At 34.1% G+C, this 22,704-nt stretch overlaps 1 protein-coding gene across 1 annotated transcript; it reads left to right on the top strand.

Moving 5' to 3' along the window:
• Positions 1 to 18,258: 18,258 nt before the first annotated feature.
• On the top strand, positions 18,259 to 20,128 carry LOC148566173 (uncharacterized). Its single transcript, XM_088487414.1, has 3 exons — positions 18,259 to 18,682; positions 18,860 to 19,293; positions 19,778 to 20,128. The coding sequence occupies exons 1-3, from the start codon at positions 18,259 to 18,261 to the stop codon at positions 20,126 to 20,128; spliced, it is 1,209 nt and encodes a 402-aa protein (XP_088343540.1).
• The last annotated feature ends 2,576 nt before the right edge of the window (positions 20,129 to 22,704 follow it).

Below are 22,704 nucleotides of genomic sequence, written 5' to 3'. Positions count from 1 at the left end.
ATATAGGACGGACTGCTATCCAAGATATTAACGGTCCGATAGAACTGCTATTAGTCCTAGGCTATTAATGGCCTTGACACCTTAAGATCAAGGAACCCCCGAACACGGAAACGAGGCACCAGCCTTTTGATAGGGCGAGGTAGATCTGATTGGACCAGAAAGCTGAGGGAGCCCCTTTGTTTTGATTGATGAGCTCGGTTAGCGGGCCTTATGAATCAGAATAGGGGGAGTCAGAAGCCTGAGTATATATATATATGTTGGTACCTTTGGTTGGTCACAAATTTAGGTCATGAGGATAACTTGAAAAATATTTGAGAAAATATTCAGTTTGGTCCTGAAATTATACTCGAGTTTTAATTTAGTTTTTAAAGTTTTAATTTTTTCAATTTAGTCCCTAAATTTTTAATTGACTCTGTGACGGAAATTATCACAGGAACTAACGTGATTAAATTTTGAAAAGTTTAAAAATTAAATTGAGGCAATTGAAATTTTAAGAACTAAATTGAGGCTTGAATGTAATTTCAGGAACTAAACTGAGTATTTTCTCAAAATATTTCAATACTTAAGTTAGTAGTACTTTTTGGATGATTATAGAGAGGAGGACGTAGCCTTAAGATTTTTCTCTTCCTGTATTATATTATTGTCACTAAGTAATTATTAGACATTTACAACCTTGAGTATATATTTCAGTATCACAATTTATCAATTTTTTAAGTTATAACTCCATTCATTTTTCTAATATACGTTATTATCCTTGTGTTAAGCTGGTAACATATCAATTTCATTTTAACCGGATTCTCAGTATACTATTCTTGTCTAGAAAAGTACTCTAACTTAGGTTTTTTACTTACGATTTTATCAAGTGAATCCGAATTTAATGGACTAATCCCATTTGAATTTTTTGTTCTTCTTCAAGCGGTTGTAACATTTTTTAATTTTCGAATCGTCAGTTTTCTCTTTTTATCAATCAATGCTGCATTTAATCTTTATTAATAAAAACTCCTCTTTAATTTTACTTTTCATTTTTATCCCTTTCTTCGAAAGAAAATCTTTTCTCCTATTCGAAGAAACCTACAACCCTTGTGAAAAAAATTTTAAGTTCTTTCACTCTTACAGTGCTATTGGGTCTTTTAAAAATGGTGTACTTGTCATTTCTGCTATACATTTGCAGCAATACCTTTTATTCAGGTATGGAAACTTAATTTTTCTGTTCCACTTTTCAAATTATATTTGTTATTCTAATTCCATCAACCTAGATGAATAGTTTATTGCCCCTATTTTGATGGTTTTATGTGATTATAGATATGTAGTTTTATAATTTAGTCTATCAAATATGTATGTTTATGTTTTAGTAAGGGTACCACTATTTAGCTCTCCTCTTACTTTGAACATTAGTGAAATTTAGAAAAAATCGTAGAACTTTTTCTGGGTTTTTTCTGGGTCCCCTTAGTGTTTTATGGAACTTTCCTTTTCGTAACGTAGTGATGGTGCTCCTATAGGTCTATCCGAGATGTCGAGGAAGAAGATAATTATTGATTGCGAGAGTTGATATGTCGTCATCTAGACCTGCTCTAAATCCTAATCCAACTTGGCAAGTGGATCCTTATTCCTGGGTTTTGGAAGAGGTGAAATCTCCTGCCTCCACCATCATCCAAGATGCACTACAAGAAAAACGCTGAATATCGCCAGATTTAGCGGCAGACATTAACGGTAGATTTGGCAATAAATTCATCAGGTAAAAAATTACCGTTAGATTTAACTTTTGACGGTAAATTCGCCGGTAATAATTGTTGGGAGGGGGGAGGGTGAATTGGCGCGATCATTACCATCGGATTTATCAGCAGATAAATCCACCGGTAATCCGAATTAGTGCAACACTGCGTTAAGTATTACTGGTAATCTTGCCCTAAATTCGAATTGCGAACCCTTCTCCCTCATTTTTGAACTACTCTCTCTCTAACTTTTTCCTTTCTCTCTCCCTCCCGTTTTCTCTCTCCCACAAACCACCTCTGGCATTCCTTCCACCAGCGTCGGCCACTACCAACAGCATTCAAAGACTACTTGATCTCCTTGCATCGCGTTGGCCACTCTATCGTTGTCGTTTTTGTCGCTCCCGCCACTGTTGCTGCCGTCACTGTAGCCATCACTATTGCTGTTGTTCTCTGTGTCGCCAGAGTTGCCTCCTTCCTCCCTCTAGGTATATTGTCTTCCCCCTTCTTCCTATTATTTTTTAATTTATTTAAAAAAATCTAAATGCAGCTTTGTCGGTTGGTCACCACCGTCGCCACTTTGCCATCTGTGCTACCACCACGCCAGAAATGTCCTTTGCATTGCCACTATCTCCAGACAATTCACTAATTAGTTTTGGGTAGTTAAACCCTAAACTCTAATTTATCTAAATTTAATTTGTTATTGTATTAGAAAATTTGCAATTACGATGTTTGTATTAGATATTTAATTATTTTTTAGATTTAGTTCATGTATTAGTTTAGATTTATGGTTTTTTTTAATCCTATTTTGATTTAGGATTTTTTAATTCTGTTTTGATAATTCTGGATTTAAAATTTTGTTTATGATTCTGATTTTGAATTTTGTTTTGATCATTTTGTGTTTATTATTATGATTTCTGTTTATTGTTCTAATTTCTGTTTATTATTCTACAAGTTTAAGATCTCTAACTGCATTGTTCTAATTTCTATTCTGGTGTTGTCTGAGTTAATTATTTTTTGAGTTAATTAGTTAATTGTTGTTAATTGGCTAAGTTAATCTTATTAATTTATTTATTTTCTAAATTAATTATTGACTTATTATATATTGTTGTTAATTTTCTAAGTTTATTATTATCTGAGTTGATTAGTTTATTGTTGTTAATTATTTGAGTTAATCTTAACTTGTTTATTTTATGAGTTAATTATTGACTTATCGTTTATGTTGTTAATTTTCTAAGTTTACTATTACCTGAGTTAATTATTTTCTGAGTTAATTAGTTGATTGTTGTTAATTGTCTGAGTTAATTTTAACTTATTTATTTTCTGAGTTAATTATTGACTTATTATTTATTGTTGTTAATTTTCTAAATTTATTATTATCTGAGTTAATTGTCTTCTGAGTTAAGTAGTTGATTGTTGTTAATTGTCTGAGTTAATCTTAACTTGTTTATTTTATGAGTTAATTATTGACTTATTGTTATTGGTGTTAATTTTTTTAGTGTATTATTATCTGAGTTAATTATTTTCTGAGTTAATTAGTTGATTATTGTTAATTGTCCAAATTAATCTTAACTTTTTTTTAAGTTAATTATTGACTTATTGTTTATGTTATTAATTTTGTGAGTTTATTATTATCTGAGTTCATTATTTTTTGAGTTAATTATTGACTTATTATTTATTATTGTTAATTTTCTAAGTTTATTATTATCTAAGTTAATTATTTTTTGAGTTAATTAGTTAATAGTTTTTAATTGTCTGAGTTAATCTTAATTTATTTATTTTTTGTATTAATTATTGACTTATTGTTGTCAATTTTTTAAGTGTATTATTATCTGAGTTAATTATTTTTTGAGTTAGTTAGTTGATTGTTGTTAATTATCTAAGTTAATCTTAACTTATTTATTTTCTAAGTTAATTATTGACTTATTTTTTATTGTTATTAATTTTTTAAGTTTGTTATTATCTTAGTTAATTATTTTTTAAGTTAATTAGTGTTGTATTTTTAGTTTAGAAATTATTGAATTTAAATATTTAAAATTGTATATTAATTTTTAAACAATTTTTTTAAAAAATTTAAAATTTAAGTTTATTGACAGTTAAATCCACCAGTAGTAATTAATTAATTATTATTTAATAATATGTTGCCGTCAGATTTATTGGGAAAAAATCCGACGGTAAAAATTATTAGCGGAAATTTTTCAACGATAATTAGCGGCGGACGAAAAAATCTGTCGATAAACAATTACCAACAAAGTTTATGCCGTCAAATTTATTCCGACGATAAACATATTACCAGCGGATTTGTTTAGTAAATCTGCCAATAAATCCAATGGTACTTAGCGTTTTTCTTGTAGTGATGAGCTGGATGCGTTATGAGAAGCCAATGTTATCTTTAATTCTGATATCGAAAACTTGTACGTCATTTCTGTCCTAAGCCAGAACAATCGTCTTTGCTACTTTAACCACCATGCAGTTTTCCAACCTGATTGATTATAGATGTACGAGACGCTGTTTACTCGTCTTGGAGTCCGTCTTCCCTTCACACTCTTTCAATAAGATATTCTTAGCTATACAGGATGTGCCTCATCACAACTTCATCCAAACACTTGGGCTATCATCTGAAGCTTTGAGTTGTTGTGTTCTTTCTTTGGACAAAATATCTCTTATAGAGTCTTCTTTTATTTTTTCAACCTAACCATGCCCTTTAGCTCTCAAGATCGAGGGTTTATCTCCTTCCGATGCAACCCAAATAAGAGAATCTTCAACTTTTTCGAAGAATCCTATCATGATTTTAAGAAGAGATTCTTTCAAGTTGAAAGAATAGAGGGAACAACACCTTTTTTTCTGATTATAAAAAATTAAAAAAAGGTTTAACTTGTATTAGAACTTTAATGTGTCGTCCTCTAAGATCCAACTTCAAGGCGTCAATGCTTCTGAGTTCGCAAGTATCCAAAGGCTTTTAGAACTCTGAAATTGTCAACTTTTGAGTCTTCGAACCATTCTGACTGACGAGCATGCTGTTCAAAATGTCATTGGTAAATATTTTTATGTAGTTTTTTTTATTTTTTTACTACATACCGACTTAATGATCTTTTGCTCCTTCCTGGTAGTTGACATGGCTGGAGGTCTGGAAGCTACCATAGCAATGAGAAGGAGGTTGGCTTCTTCCGAGGCTAACATTGTTACTAATCCAGGTAGTGGATACATAATTTCTTCTTCTACCACGATGAGCAATATTTCTCCTCCTCCAAAATTTGACTCAGGGACTGGTCTCGAGGTTCATAATGTAAAAGATCTTTCTCCCACCAATTCTCCCAAAAAGAGAAAAAAAAAAAAAGAAAATTCATATTGAAGCAGCATGAACTTCTCTTCTGACTTCTTTTAATTGTATTTTGGAAAAAGAGTTTCAAGCTCCTGAATTCATCGATGAGTATCTCCTAATTGATATGACTAAATCTGGTTTAGCAAAACTTCCTTTTGATGAGACTCTGCCTCGAGTTCAGAAGATGTTACTTCGCTTAGCCACATATATTAGGGATATCGAGAAAGAAGTTTCTAACTACCGATCTGAATTGTCAAAACAAGAAAAAAATTTGAAAGAGGCAAAGTTGCAGGTTTAAAATTTGAATGAATCATTGGCCAGCCTTAGAAGGAAATAAAAGCCTTCAAGCCAAAGTTGGAACTCGGAAAAAGGCAAAGAATACTTCCGATGCTAGGAAAGAAAAGTTCAAGAAACAAATTTTCGATCTTATGAAGCAAATTGACGACTTTTCCGCATCAGATTTTCGTACCTTTGGTTGGTCACAAACTTACGAGATTCTGAGACCCTGACATGAGCCACGTTAACACCAGACTGGGAGGACAACCTGCAAAGACACTCTGATACTTAAGTCAGTAGTGTTTTTGGGATGATTGTAGTAAAGAGAATGTATCTTACCTCGAAGTCCCTCTTCCTGTATTATATTGTCACTAAGTAACCGTTAGGCATTTACAACTTTGAGTATATGCTTCGGTATCACGATTTATCAATTTTTCGAATTTTGACTTCATTCATTTTTCTGATATATGTTACCCTTGTGTTAAGCTAGTAACGTATCAATTTTATTTAACCAAATTCTCAATATACTATATATTCTTGTTCAGAACAATATATAATATTTTTTACATATACATACATACATATTTAGCTAGACTGTTAGTATAATTTTTTTTGTTTTAAAATAAAATTAAATTTTTAGACCCACCAACATAATTTGATCTCATTTTTAGGACAGTGCAATAGAAAATCTCAAAAATTTGTATAGTAGTTAGAAATTTATATTTTCTAAATTGATATATTTATTTTTTTAAAATATATGAAAATAACTTTGTAATTTTCTTTCAAAAAATGACTTAAAATATAAAGTAAGTATTTTTTTTTATTCTATAAGCATAAACAAACGAATCTATAATTTTTCCGCTTAGGGCCCGTTTGGGAAACTCTAGAAGTAGCTTTTTTTAACTTTTGACTTATGAAAAGTAGTAGTATTAATGTCGGGTGCAATTTTTAAAACCAAATTGCAACTTTCTAAAAAGCTATTTTGGAGATTATAGAGAAGTTAAAAAAAATGACTTCTCTCATAATACTTCTACTTTTCATTATATTTATTTAAAATAAGCACTTTTAGAGTTAAAAATCCAAACACAAAATAACTTATTTATAAGTTACTTTTAACAGAGTCATTTATTGTTTAAGTTATTTTATCAAAAGGAGCTTAATTAAATTAGTTACCAAACTGGGCCTTAATCACTTAATCATTATAAAAAAACTCATATTAACATTAAACCAATTTTTTTTTTCTTTCTAAAATTCTTCAAAACCAAACTTATGTACACCATGTTAAATGAGAATTTTAAAGACTTCTGAATTCATGGAAAGCTCCCTCGTTTAACTCGTTTTTTGGTAGTTGTAGTCGTACACTAGCAGTGTAGAACTCGTTTAACTCGTGGTAAGACTAACGAGGTATCATTTAAAATAAAAAATAAAATAAAATAATATAGTATTTGTTTGGGTGTCATTAAATCGATAAAAAAATCTTTTTTTTTAATGAAAAAATATTTTTTTATTTTTTAGTGTGTTTGGCAAATTTCTAATAATAAAAGAAAAAACACTAGAAAAATAAAAAAAATATTTTTTTTGAGAAGCTACAATTCACATCTTTTTTTAAAAGATCTTTCTTTCTTAAAAAAATAATTTTTACATGATAAATGAACAAAAAAGTACTTTTATTTTATTTTATTAAAATATAATTGATAAATAAAAAGATATTTTTATATGAGATATCCAAACATAAAATTATTTTTATTTTTATAAAAGATCTTTTAAAAAATTTTATTTAAAAAAAGATCTTTTTTAAGAATGGCACCCAAACAAACTCATTAAATATTTATCATTTTAATTAGACTGAAAATTTTAAATATAGATAAACCATATAGTTGTGTATACTTAAAAATGATCCGAAATTATTGACGCATATATATGAGCATGCAATTTAGTAGAGACAAAAAGCTCTTTTAATTGGAATAAAAAAATAATAATTTTAATTTTAACAATTATTGATAAAACTAAATTACTATTAAATAATAGTTAAATATTTTGAAAAAAAAAAAAAAACCGTGAATGGAACGCTGATAGCCTGTGAGTCAGTTTACTGGATGTAAAAGAAGAAGGATATCGCCTTGGTTAATCAAGCTGGACTTTTAGAAAGCCTATCACAGACAAGATAGAGCTTAGTTGATTTTGGAGCTGAAAAAGATGGATTTTGGAGTTCGATGGAGAGATTGAATTAAATGGTGCTTGACTTTAGCTTCTATGTTAGTATTAGTGAACGGAACTGCAACAAAGTCATTCAATCTTCAGAAGGGATTGCGCCAATGTGATCTACTCTCTCCTTTCCTTTTTGTATTGGTTGGTAAAGTGTTAAATAGCATGCTGAATAGACTGAGATATTTTGTTAGAATTAAATCGTTGTTACTTAAATATAATTCTATTGACGCACTTGCAATTTGTAGATGGCACAATTCTATTTTGTTCATGTGACCTTGAATCACTGATCAATTTTAAGAGAATATTGCAAGGCTTTGAACTATTGTTTGGTCTTAGGATCAATTATGATAAGGGCAATGTTAGGTAATCAATAATTTTTTTGAACAACATGAACAATTATTAATCAAATTAAAATATATTACATCTCTAAATTATTCACCTAAATCTTAATATTAGAATAATCATCTGCACACTTAGTGAAATGAACATCCGATATATTAATTGTTCACATTGTTTAGTATTTTCATTATTTACCTATACTTTCCCTTATGATAAATATGCTCTTAGGGTTTAAATTGTAAAAGGAGATGACAATGAATGCTTATAACCTATGATGTATGGACATTGACACGGACACAGAATACGACACGACACGGAATATGTGAACACACGAATTTTAAAATTTTGTAAGACACAGAAACACTGACACGGACACAGGATACGACACGGCACGGAATATGTGGACACACGAATTTTAAAATTTTGTAAGACACAGACACACGGCATATATATAAAATATAAATTATTTTTTAGATAAATTACAATAATATTTTGATACAATTTTTTAACTATTTTTAATGTTTTTTAATTATATAAAGTATTTAAAATATTTTTATTTTAATAAATAATAATATATATTATTTCTAAACTCATTTCAAGAATATATGTTAAGAATAAGGTTGGACATGCTGACATGTGATAGTATTTAGGTGTGTTCAAATATGAGGGAAAAAGAATTTTTTTATTTTTTATTAAGACACAGTTGGATACAACCAATGGCGGAGCTTGAAACAAAATTTTGGAGGGGCCATATTTAACATAAAAATTTAATAATAATATTTATATCAAAATAAAATTTATAAATGTAATTATTCTTTAAGTTTGTTACTAATAAGATAATAAATAAATAATTCTACAGATAAAAAATATAAAATAGTTTATAATGGTACTCTTCGAGTCTTTAGTGACTTGATAAGATAATAAATAAATAATTCTACAGATAAAAAATATAAAATAGTTTATAATGGTACTCTTCGAGTCTTTAGTGACTTGAATAGAGAGTGTTGCTTGTTGAATAGAGAACTGCAAATAGAAAAGCAAAGCAACATATTTTTTTGAAAAATGTGCTTTAAGTTATAGTAAAGTATTTGAGTCAATTAAACTATTCTTTATTTTTTGAAGAACTACTACTAATTTTTTATAAAAAGTTTGGGGGGGGGCATGGCCCCATTGTCTCAACTAAGCTTTGTTACTGGACACAACAGACATGCGTATCGGACGAGTATCGATAAGTATCGTGTCTGAACTATGTCTGACACGTGAACACGACAACTTAGCAAAGTATCTGTATTTCATAACTTATAACGTGTTTGGGTGTGAACAAGTGAAATTACTCATTAAATATTTAAGTATCCCACTTGGAGCTAACCCAAAAAGGGTGGATACATGGGATCCAATTATAAAGGAGATTGAGAAAATATTAAAGGATAGAAAGGGAGGTTTTTGTCTAAGGCGAAAAAGTTGGTGTTAATCAAATACGTGTTAAACAATTTACTACTGTACTATTTAAATATATTTAAGATGTCGAATGCGGTGGCAGCAAAGACTACTTTTTTACCATCTAAGTAAAAAAGGATGGAAGTAGAGGAATAACAATGGTAAAATAAAAAGTGGTTCAGAAACCTAAGAACTAAAGAGGGTTAAGAGTTAGAAATTTCAAACTAAAAATTCTAACAATATTGTTTAAATGATGGTGTAAGTTTAACAAAAAAGAGTGTCCATTATGAAAGACTATTGTCTGTTCTTGTAATAATTTGCCGATCAAAGAGTTCTTGAATGATTAAATGATATAGAGAAATGGTGGTATTTAGGCTACTATTACGAATCCAAAACTGGGTAGTAAGGAGATGATTAACACATTCAATAAGGGGATGCAACTAGTGGTTGAAAATGGGACTAGAACAAAATTCTAACATGCCTTATGGTGACGAAAAGGGAGACTAAGGGAGAGATTCTCACGCCTTTTGAAAATTACAATCGATATTAATACTATGATTAGTGAGTGCGGATTTTGAGATAATATATCGTGGGTTTGGAGTTTGAGTTGGTAAAGGCATTGAGGGAGTGCGAGAAAGGTGATCATGCTAATTTGTTAAACACGATTGCAAAAATTGGGACTAAACAACAAAAGAAGGATACGATGATCTAGAAGTTTGAGAAGAATGGAGAATATTCAACGAAGTAATTTTTGGGAAGGGTCTATTATTTTAGGGATTCTAGGATAGATTCAAATGTATATAACTTTGCCCAAATTTTGTGAAAGAACTTGGTGTCCCCTCGTGTGGAGCTATTGGCGTGGTTCATTATAATAGAAACATTGAACACAACGGATAAATTAAGAAAGATTGGCATGATAAGAGCATCAGATACTAATTGTATTTTGTGCCGCAATGAGGTTGAATCGGTCCATTGTAATACCCTTACTTTTAAGACCTAATAATCGTACTAAAATGTTAGGCGTTACTTACCTCTAATCCGTTAATTTAATATCATAATTATTTAATATTGAGCTTTCGCGAATATAAACCGAATTCTTAGTTATGAAATCGAAAAGTCTTTACTTTAATTCACTTAATCACATAATAATAAATACATAAACTTACTTAAAAATTCTTAAATACAAATCTTGCTCCTCTAAAAAATCAAAAAGACAATTGACGAGGGGTAAAGTCTCAATTAACCCAACAAACAGAAAATACAACATATACATAAAATTTGTAGATTGGTCACGGCTTCGCGCCAAAACTTTCTGAACCTGCCACTGAAAAAGAAATTTCGTAAGGGGTGAAAGCATCATTCTCGAAAGAGTTCTCAGTAAGAAAACCGTTTTTCGATTGTAGTGATTGTCGCTCGTCTTATGAATCTTTTTAAGGAAAACTATCTGTTAATCATCCAAAACCTTTTTAAAGAAATACTATTTAATGTTTCAGAAATCCAAAACCCTTCTTTTCTTATAAAAAAATCTCAATCAGTTTCTTAGACTGTATGAATGACCAACCTGTTCCAAGCATATGTTCATTAAGTCTATGCTGAACCAGCTTGATTTTTCATACTTTACTAATACCTCAATCAGAAACCAATCAAAGCCTTTAGCCCATCACACAATGAATCAACACCATCATCATCTCATCACCAATATCCAATCTTAAAGGTACCACAACAAAAGCAAACACAGGCAAAACAGACAAGAAAACACAGGTATAGATAGCAGTTACAACAAATAGCTCAGATAGCAGTTAATAACAGTTAAGCAATTAGGCAAACCCAAACAAATACAAACCCAAGCAAAGCATACAAATGCATATGATGAATGTCTTTCCTATGACTAATGAGCTCATCTGTTGGTTATACAGCCAACCCAATATGTCTTGGTAGCTAACCATTGGACAGTCCCTCTGTACACGCATCCCCAAGCTCAAAAATAATATCTATGGAGTCAAACTCCAAACTTAATAATTTAATATTCCATGAGAAAATCCCAAACTCAATTCATATATATATGCATGCCGATGGGAGAATTCGGAGAATTAAAGTGTCCGGTCACATCTTACGTACAGAAGGTCAACAATGTCTCAAATATTCCAAATACATAAGCCATATGAATATCTCAATCATCATTCATCAATATCATTCAATTTATTTAAAAAAAATCATACTTTAAAATCAATCCTCATCATCCTTCATTCAAATTCAATCATCATCATTTCTTCCATTGCATCCATCAATAATTTTAAACTCAAAACGTAATGGTTTAATTACTCTGTTGGTCCCTATAGTTTCGCAAAATTTTTAATTAGGTCCCTATATTTTTTTTTCCTTTTAATTGGGTCCCTGCACCAATTTTTTTTTACAATTAGGTCTCTTTTGATAGTAATTGGCTTAATTGTATAGGGACCCAACTAAAAAAAAAAGTTAGTGCAGGGACTCAAATAAAAGAAAAATAGTGTAAGGACTCAATTAAAAAAAATTTGGTGCAAGGACTCAATTAAAAGGAAAAAAAAGTATAAGGACCTAATTAAAAATTTCGTGAAACTATAGGGACCAACAGAGTAATTAAACCAAATGTAATCATTTTCTTAATAACTCAAACAAAATCATATAACTCTTAAATCCAAATATTTCTAAATAACCATCCAAACAAAATGTTCAGTTTTTATAAAAATTTCGGCAACATCTCCTTTAAAACTCGAACTCTGCTACCCTTCTCGGGTCCCATTCAAACATTCCTCAATAGCAAATTATTTTCAATAATCAAACTATTTCCAAATATCAAATCTTTTTCAAATTTGTTTTAAACTAAATTCCGATATTAAATCTTTTCAAAATTAACTCATTCTTAATAACAAATCATTTCTAAATCTCAAGAAAATCAATTCGGCAACCTCCAATTTAACAAAACCAATAACTCAAAATATACAACCTTTTCAAATAGTCAATAATTTCACCAGACAAATAACTACAATTATCCAGAGCAACTCAACTCAATCCATAAGACGTACAAAATCACAAAAATATACTTTTCATATAAATATCGACTTGTAACAACTCTTGAAAGTAAAATAAGTTTAAGAAAAGGGCCCCTACCTCGTTCGCGACTCAATTACGCGACAAACTATACTTCTATTCTTATCTCGTAGCAACGACATCAATACTGACCATCCCCACAGCAGTCACAGCCTCTAGACACAACACGCAAGACCCATAGCTCAACCCTAAGACATTAACGTCACGTAAAACTCAATAATCTATAACAGAACAGCAATAAAGAGGGATTTTCAGAGCAAAAAGATTTACCGAACCACTAGGAAGAGAGAATAGGGACATCAGCACCTCCAGTGGTGCTTCCCGGTGACCATGCATGGTGGCTACAACCACGGCAGCGGCTGGAAGAACGGCGGCCATGGAAGCAATAGTAGCGGAGTCCCATCGCATTTTCTCCCACTCCGCGATCTCCTCCTCTCTCCTCGAAGCTCGACGGCAGCGACAGGAGTCACAACGGCGGCTTTGGGTAGAACGGCACGCCTTCCTCCTTCTGTTTGCGAACTTCCATGGACGACGGCTCGGTAACAGTGTCTTCTCTCTCTCTCTCTCTCTCTCTCTCTCTCTCTCTCTATCTCTCTCTCTCTCTATATGGTGGCATGGCGGCAGGACGCAGCACGGTCCTCTCCTCCCTTCCCAATCTCCCTTCTCCCTCGGACTCCCCCCTTTCTTCGTTTCTTTCTTTCTTTCTTAAGGGATGGGCTGGGTTAGGGGAGTGGCGGCGAGGCAGTGGCTAGGTTAGGGTTAGAGTGTGTTTCAATTAGGTTTAGGTTAAGGTAAATTAGAGTTTTAATTTAAAAATTTTTAGATAGTTTGGTAATTTTAATAAAAATTAGGAATATATAGTAATTGAAAACATTTTTTTTAATCCAACACTCATTTACGAAAATGTTATTTAATTATTAATTTTTAAATTTATTTTTAAATAAAGGGATAAGTACTTTTTTCGTCCCCAAGGTCTGGGGTCAAAATCAATTTCATCCTTAATCTTTTTTTTGTTATTAAAATCATCCTCAACGTTACAAAACGTTATAAAATCGTCATTTTCTATTTTTTGGACCAAATTACCCTTAACTATTAATAAAAATAATATTAAAAAAATAAAACCCCACCCCATCCACACCCAGCATCTCTTCGTCTCTCCCCCCACCCCAAACCCACCCCCAATTTCCCTTCCTCCTACTCTCTGACTCTCCACCCCAAATCCCATCCCATCATCATCATCATCATCAGTTCCCACTCCCTCATCCCCTTACCTCACCCCCTCACCGTAACTCCCACCCCCTCACGCCACTCCATCACCCCCTCACCGTAGCCCCCCACCCCCTCATGCTGTCGTTTGGGCTGCCTCGGAGGTGCACCCGCCGCTGCCCCTGCGTCCAACCCGCCACCGCCCCTGTGTCTAACCTGCAGCCACCGGCCGTCGCAAGCTTGCATGGAGGTACTACCACTGCCGTCCAGCTCCTGACCCTCCGCCGCTGCCTCTGCTTTTCTGCTTTTGCTTTCTGCCTTCTGCTTTTACTTCTGCTTCTATTTTTATTTTTGTTGTTGCTTCACCATTGTTGATTCACCCTTCACAATTATTGTTGTTAATTTATTATTGGTGATACTGATTTTGATTATAGTAAATTAGTAATTGCTTCTGATTATAGTAATTGCATGATGATGATTTGGCTATGGTGGCAATGGTGATGGTGGTGAGGAAAGAGAGAGTGAGGAGGTGTGAAGGGGAAGAGTTGATGGTGAAGAGTAGAAGAAGATTGGCCAAGGCTTCCTTCTCTTTCTCTGTTCTTTGTTCTTCCTATTTTTTTTTTTTTGAAGAACATATACATGATTGATGATAGATTGTTGCTAATTTTGTGATTATTTTGTGATTGATGTTGTTGCTAAATTTTTTATATATTTTGTGGTTAGGGGTAAATGATGAGGGAGAGTAAGAGTCTTGGAAAAGGAGGGAGAGAGAAAGAGGCTTGGTGATGAAGAAGGGGGTAAGAGGTTTGGTGATGAAGAAAGGAATTGGAGGGTTATTGGGTTAGTGGTGATGAAGAAGGGGGTGAGGGGGGTGAGAGGGTGAAGGGTGGGGGTTACGGTGAGGGAGTTGGGGGTAGGTTTTATTTTAATTTTTTAATTATTTTTATTATTTAATAAGGGTAATTTGGTAAAAAAAATAAAATTGAAATAGAAAAGGACGATTTTATAACGTTTTGTAACGTTGAGAATGATTTTAATAAGAAAAGAAGGTCGGGGACGAAAAAAATACTTATCCCTTAAATAAATATTCTAATTCAATAATTAAAAATAAGATAATCAAATTAATTTCTTTTAAATTATAAAATAAAATTTAAAATCTAGTTATTCAAATTTAATACATATATAATTCTCATTATTATTCGATTACTAAAACTTTAAATCATAAATAAAAAATTATTTAATTTATATATAAAATATCTTAAAATATGATTTTAATTAAATATAATAAATCATAAATAATTTATTATTTAATTTTAAAAAATTTGGAGTCTTACATTCATCCTATTCTTCTTCTACACGGTCACATGGAAATTATGGGAGAAGATTCTTGAGCATTGATGTTGGGAGTGGATTTGGTCGAGAATGCCAAAGGATTATTTTGAGGCTTGGATGCATGCATTAGAAAAAAAGGAGATCAGATGTAAGAGTGTGGAGAATAACATTTTTTGCCGTTCTTTGGTGCAATATTTAGAAGAGTAAATTCTAGTGTTAACAGGATGAAGAATGCAGTGAAACATTCTATGATAGCGTGGATGAATGTTGAAAAAGAGTTCAAAATAATAACAGAGACAAAAACATGGATATAACAACAATACAGGTGTCATATAGTCTCTTATCCTTTATCTTATTTTTTTATCTTCTTATGATTTTATTATAGGTACTGAACATCTTGTTATGCTTTGGTTGGAGTTGAGCTCCTTTTTGTTTAGTTGTTGAGTGAAGTACCAACCCGGCCCCTGTCTATTTCCAAGAATGACAACGCGACCCCTCAAAATAAAATTGATCCAGTTCGGTCCCTGTCCCCGATTTTCGTCACACAAGGCGGTCCCCATGCATTTTTCTCCGGCAAGGCTTGACGGAAAACGCTGAGTTGGCTCGTTCGGTGTTTGACATGTCATAAGAGGTGGATGACGTGTTCAATCAGTGCTGAGCTGGAGAAATTGAAATGGACAGGGGCTAATTTGTCCTACCCAGTCACCATATAAACGACATCGTTTCAGTGGGAAGCAACGTTTCTTGTGCTTTTCAGAAGGTGGGTTTCCATAAAAACCCTTCCCCAGCCTCGACATTTACTTCTTAAACCCTAGGTCAAAAGCTTCTTCACTTCTCGAGACCAGTGTGGACGTTGTGTTGGTGGAGGGAAGCGCTGACATTGCTGCTTACAGTGTTGACGACGTCATAGTTCACAGCGGGTTGGTGGTGCTGTTGACGGAGCTGGACGGAATCATGTCAGGATGCTACAGACAATCCAGGTTAGTGATTTTATATGAAGCATTTGTCCCTTGTGCGTTGTGTGGTCCCCCCAAATTGATTCTGCTTCTGACAAGGAACCATTGTTGTCTGCAACCCCTTGTGGTCCTAGTCATGGAAAAATTCAAATAACCCTGAACTATGTGCATTTTGGAAAAAATTAAATAATATAGTGGTGGTCATTCTTGTTTAAACATGTTTATTGTTAGGAAGATTTTATTAAAGCTTGAATAAACTGATTGCAGATGTCTAAATATATGGTCATTCCTGTGTTTCACCATGGGGAGAGATTTGTTAGAAACTCTGAAGGTGATCTCTGCTACTTGGATGGTAAAGTGAAGAGATTTTCCCCCTTAGACTTAGATTACGTAAATTTTTTTGACTTGGTTGAATTATTTAAAGAATTGAGTTACCGGGAGTATAAGCAGATGTTATGGCTTGATATGGGAGAACCGAATATGGAAGCTGGACTCCATGTAATTAAAGGAGATGTAGAAATTAATCAAATGAGGGAGGGTAAGTTGAGGTACAGGAAAACTGATGAGCTATACATCTACTTTGAACACGATATGGACATGCCTGATGTAGTTGAAGAAGATGTGGCTGAGGAGACTGTTGTGTTGGATTCATCATCATCGTCATCAACTGATGATGGATATGAGACAACAGAGGATGAGCCTTACAAGCCTCCTCCCCCTGGATTTGAGACAGATGACAGTGGTAGTGAAGAAGAAAATAAGAGGAAGAAAAAGGTTCCAAAAAGGGGAGTTTCAGCAAAGAAAAAGACGAGTAATGAGGCTGCTAGGTATGAAACTGAGGATAAAAGTACAGATGAGGAAAGAAGAACTATGAAGAAGAATAGTGTGCCTAAAAAAACAGTGTCACGTAAAAAGCATGAGGGAAAGAAGGGTGGTGTAAGTAGTAATACCCCAAGACAATCACCAAGGACTGCAAAGAAGAGAACATCTAAAAAATACTCTGGTGTTAGAAGGAGGCATATCTTAAGAGATGGACTAGGCAAGAAGGGGATGGAGGGCCAAAGTAGAGAAGCTAGACCAAGTGTTGGGGCTGGACAAACAGACCAAAGAGATGGGCCTGTAGGTGGATCAGGTGAGGGTCCTAATGTGGGTGATGGGCCTAGTAACCGAAGCTCAGTCCCAACTGAGGTGGAGATGGATAGTGATTTTGAGAAACCATATGAGTATGAGAGTGAGGCCTTCAAGAGCCCAGTTTCTTCTGAGGATGAGGGAAGGACTGCATATGATTCCTTTAGTGAGGATACTGAGTATGGAGAGGTAGTGTTTAAGGTTGGTCAGATGTTCCCTACAATGGAAACATTCAAGAAGGCTTTAAAAGACTACTATGTATTTGAGGGAAAGGATGTCTTATATATTAAAAATGAAAAGCATAGGCTGAGGGTAGCATGTGCTGCTGAGGATTGTCCATGGCTGATTTTCACATCCTGGAATAGTGCTAGTAGGTGTTTCCAGGTGAAAACTCTGATAGATGAGCACACCTGTGCCAGAGACTATGGCAGCAACATGGCAGATAGGGGCTGGGTGGCATCGAAGCTCATTAAGAGACTACTAATCCATCCTGATATGAAACCAAGGCAGGCAATGGATCACATGATTGAGGAGTACAATGTGCAACTTAACTATAGAATGATTGCGAGGGCCTTGAAAGTAGCTAGAGAGGTGGTCATTGGTAATGCACGGGCACAGTATGGAAAGGTTAGAGACTACTTGAGTGAGATTCATCGGAGTAATCCCAGGTCCACAGCATTGATGGAGACAATACCACAACCTGAAGCCCTCCCATTATTTGATAGGTTATACATTAGCTTAGACGCTTCCAAGAAGGGTTTCATTTAGGGTTGTAGGCCGTTAATTGGCCTAGATGGCTGTTTTTTGAAAGGGTATTATGGCGGACAATTGCTGAGTGTAGTGGGCCAAGACGCAAACAACCATTTTTTTTGTCATAGCATATGCTGTTGTCCCTAATGAATGTAAGGACACCTGGAAGTGGTTCCTAACGCTGTTGCAAGATGATTTGGGGCTGGTGACGCAGCATGGATGGAATTTTATAAGTGATCAGCAGAAGGTAATTCAATTAGTTTGTTTGTTATCTTTCATGAAAAATGCAAGTGATATGTAAACTGTTAAACTGTTTCTGTGTTTGTAACGATTACAGGGGCTAGAGTTAGCTATCAAGGAAGTAATGCCTAATGCACACCATCGCAATTGTGTGCTACATATTTGAAAAAACTTTATCAAGCATTTCAAAGACCAGTAAACAAAGCAAATGGTATGGGAAGCAGCAAGATGCACAACATTCCAGGAATTCAATGCATGCATGGAGAAAATGAAGAAAATCAATCATGGTGCATGGGAGTATTTACAGCGATTTGATTCGGCAGTGTGGACTAAAGCATATTTCAGTCATGGGCCGAAGGTGGATAATATAACCAACAACATGTGCGAGGTGTGGAACGCGAAGATCGTAGAGTATCGGGGGAAGCCCATCTTAACGATGTGTGAAGACTTGAGATGCTATTTAATGAGAAAAATGGCAACACATAAGAAGAAGCTTGAGAGTTATAGTGGTAAATTGGCACCAGTACAGCAGAAGAAACTGGAGGAGTTTGTGAAACCTAAAGCTAACAAGTGGAGAGCCATTTGGGCTGGAGACAATGACAGGGTGCTCTTCGAGGTTCACAGAGGGGCAAGCAAGGTTGGAGTTAACCTTCAGCAAAGGACCTGCACTTGTAATGTTTGGCAACTTACTGGTAAGGTTGTTTTTGAAATCATCTTATCTGAGTTATTGTATCTTATGGAATTTTATAAATTTCTGTTGTGTTGGTGCTGGAATATTGGCATACTTGTTGTTTATGAATCAATCATTATTTGAATTGTTGTATCATAACACCTTGTGGATTGCATGTCTGGATTGTGCTTCTTGTTAGGCATGCCTTGTTGTCACGCTGTTGCAGCAATGTATAAGATTGGTCTGAAACTAGAGGAGCATGTGCATAAATGGCTCACCATGCAATCAATCAGAGCAACATATATGCATTGTATCAAACCAGTTAATTCAGAGGAGTATTGGACCCCATATGATGCTCCAGGAACAGAACCACCCAACATCAAGAGACCAGCTCATTGCCCCAAGATGAAGAGGAAGGTAGATCCCGTAGAACCTGAGATGCATGCCACTAAAGCCAAGAAAACCTTTGAAGTGATGTGTAGCAAGTGTGGACAACTTGGGCATTACTACAAGACCTGTAAGAATGACCCAAAGGACCCAAATTGGCAGCCATTGACCAAGAAGGAGAGAAGAGCTGGTAAGGGGAAGAGGTTGCAGATTGTACCCTTTGACACAAACCAGAACAGAGGCCATGTAATTAGGGTTCGATTCGGTACACAGTTGTAGTTGTTAAGGGTTTAAGTGTCATTTAAAATTTGTGGAGGGTTTAGTTGTCTCATGAAAATATTGTGAGGGGTTTATGTGTCTCACTATTGGTTATTTATATGATTAGGATGTATGACCTAATGTCAATCTGAACAGTGCTAGTGTTCAACCTCCCCCACCTATGGATCCACAGGTTATATCTTTTATCCTGCTCCTTATCCCTATTATTGTAAGATGACATATTACACTCTCCTTGCACTAATATGTTTATACTCCTCTGCTAGACAAAGGCAAAGAAGTATAAGAAGAAACTTCCAAAGACAATGCATAACAAGGGTACTTCTGACCAACAAGAATAGGGAGAAGAAATTCTCCTTTCACAAAATGCACCCCAGGCAGATGAGGTATAGTGATTGGTCAATGTTGTTTTAAACTTTTTGTTTATTTTATTCTCATTAAAATTTTTTTACAGGTTGCAGGAGAGGCTATGAACCTGAATCAACCACCCCCACAATCCTGCTCCACCCCCAACCTCAGTTATGCTCAAAGAAGAAAGCACCCTGTGGTTAGGCCCCCAACCGCTCCTATCTCGGCTCCACCTTCATTTGGACAACCTACTCCACCATCAGTTCAAGCAGCATCAGATCTTAGACCATGTATTCTAACCGGTCAGGCTGTGAACCCGAGGACAACAACTGCTAATGTTCCCTTTCAACAAAGTGCTCCTTCTGCTGAGACCATGGCTACAGCAAGTTCCGGGATTGCAGCAAGGCTTTTCAAGTTCATTCCTACCCTTGAGTTTATACCTCCGAGAAAGACTTGATATCTGATATGTTGCTGTTGACATAGATGATAAGAATGACTCCTTTTGTTATTAGTCTAAGTGTCAGTGTTTAGAAATCTAGAAAATATTTTGGAAGCTTTTAAGTGTTTGTATGCATGTTTAAGTCATTTTGAAACTCTACTAGACTGATGTATAAGATGTTTAAGTCAGTTTGAAACTTGACAAATTTAGGAAACATTTTGGTTCAAGGCTACATGTTGGCCTTCTTTTTGGTGTTAGAGGGCTATAAGTTGTCCCTTTCTCATGCTGAACAAGGACATGTTTAGTCATTCTGTGTTAATATTTTATATAAGACATCTTCTGAGTTTGTTTATCCAACATTTTCTAGTAAGAAATCTGTATGACTATATGCTGCCAGAATTCATCAAAGTAGTAATAAACCCTTTTTCTTGGATCAAATCATAATCTCATCTGAAATAACATACATACTTCTAAAGTAATACAACTTATGATGTAAACAACTTACACTTGTAAGAAACAACACACACTATGAACCTAGTGTCACAGAAGGTTCTTGCTACTCATATGCCTCAAAAAAATTTGGAGATCACAATTCCAAATACAAAAGCAATAACAAAAGCTTTAACACTACCGCCGCTAGAACCACTATTGGCATTACAATTTTTAGCTTCCAATTCTAACCCACTAACTCTTGCATCTAGTTCCCTCAGTTTTCCAGCATCAACACCAGCAGCATCAGGAATCTAACTCTGATCTCGCGTCCAACACTCTATATCAGGAGAATTTCTGGGAAACTCTTCAAATGATGCAACATAATCATCCAACCATGCAAAAAATTTACAATGCGATTTTGTGCTCTGTACAATATATCCACAGCTCATAAGATGTCACATCTGAGTTAAAATCAACAAAACTTAAATTAAATTTCAGATTACCTTGAAGTGTGGACATCCAAAAAATAACCGATTAGGGTTCAGTTCTGTTGAAGAGAGAAACAAAATAGCATGCGCCCCACACCGGCATCGTGGAGCAATGAACTTCTTCTTCTTCGGCGCAACAACACTTTTTGCAGATACACTTAGAGGACTTCTGCCATCATCTTTAAAAAATTGTCTTCCACTCCCATCCATAGAACTTGACGCTGGTTCGTTGCTGCTGCTCATGGCTCTGTTAGGATGTCGAGGCTGGGAGAAGGGTTTTTATGGAAACCCACCTTCTGAAAAGCACAAGAAATATTGCTTCCCACTGAAACGACGTCGTTTATATGGTGACTGGGTAGGACAAATTAGCCCGTGTCCATTTCAATTTCTCCAGCTCAGCACTGATTGAACACGTCATCCACCTCTTATGATGTGTCAAACACCGAACGAGCCAGCTCAGCGTTTTCCGTCAAGCCTCACCGAAGAAAAACGCATGGGGACCGCCTTGTGTGACGGAAATCGGGGACAGGGACCGAACTGGATCAATTTTATTTTGAGGGGTCGCGTTGTCATTCTTGGAAATGGACAGGGACCGGGTTGGTACTTCACTCTTTAGTTGTTTTAATGTTGTGCTTTGACTTCTTCCACTTCATATTTTTGGAGATGTGTGAATTTGTAATCATAAAACAAAAAACGCAATTTTTTTTTATAGAGTAAAGTATTATTTTTGTCCTTAACATTTAGAGTAAGTCTTAAAGTTGTCCCTAACATTTGAATCGTCCTATTTAAGTCCCTAACGTTTCAAAATTGACTCAATGTTATCCTGCCGTTAAGAATCTGTTAACGGAATTGACGACAGGACAAAATTGAGACGATTTTGAAACGTTAGGGACTTAAATAGAACGAAAACGTTGGGGACAAAAACGATATATAGAAATAAATTTTAATTTTATCATTCACTAATATCAATCTTTTACGGTACATAGTTATTCAATTATATTTTAATCACATTTAAGTAAATTACACTTAATCACATTACTTTGATTGTAAATAAATTTATTTTTTTATAATTTTATTCTTAAAACTTTTTACTCATCATGAAATGTTTGTAAAATGACTAGAATCACATTACTTTATTGTATATGTATCATTTTTTCCCCACAAGTTTATGTACTAGTCATTTTACAAATATATGATGAGTAAAAATGTTTAAGAGTAAAATTATAAAAAAATAAATTTATTTAGAATAAAATTAATATGATTATGTGTAATTTACTTAGATGTGATTAAAAAATAATTGAATAACTATGTACTGTAAAAAATTGATATTATTGAAGGATAAAATTAAAATTTATTTCTATGTATTGTTTTTGTCCCCAACATGTTCGTCCTATTTAAGTCTCAAACGTTTCAAAACCGTCTCAATTTTGTCTCGCCGTCAATTCCGTTAACAGATTCCTAACGGCAGGACAACATTAAGTCAATTTTAAAACATTAGAGACTTAAATAGGATAATTCAAACGTTAGGAGACAACTTTAAGACTTACTCCAAACGTTGGGGACAAAAACAATACTTTACTCTTTATGATATTTTTTAGTTTGGCAAATTAAGAATGAATTTATTATAGACTTAAGATTTTCATTTAAGAATTTATTGTTGGTTAATGAGTTGTT

Source organism: Arachis ipaensis, chromosome B5 (assembly GCF_059453495.1).
Source record: "Arachis ipaensis isolate K30076 ecotype BB chromosome B5, ASM5945349v1, whole genome shotgun sequence".
Classification (NCBI taxonomy): domain Eukaryota; kingdom Viridiplantae; phylum Streptophyta; class Magnoliopsida; order Fabales; family Fabaceae; genus Arachis; species Arachis ipaensis.
The sequence above is the reverse complement of the archived record's forward strand: the minus strand, read 5'-3'. Positions and strand labels throughout refer to the sequence as shown.

Bases quoted from the DNA above. Each gene is read 5' to 3' on its own strand.
- LOC148566173 (XM_088487414.1), top strand. From the start codon at position 18,259: ATGAAGAAAATCAATCATGGTGCATGGGAGTATTTACAGCGATTTGAT. The intron at 18,683-18,859 runs GTAAGGTTGTTT...GCTTCTTGTTAG, and splicing joins TAATGTTTGGCAACTTACTG to GCATGCCTTGTTGTCACGCT. The intron at 19,294-19,777 runs GTAATTAGGGTT...ATTTTTTTACAG, and splicing joins CAAACCAGAACAGAGGCCAT to GTTGCAGGAGAGGCTATGAA.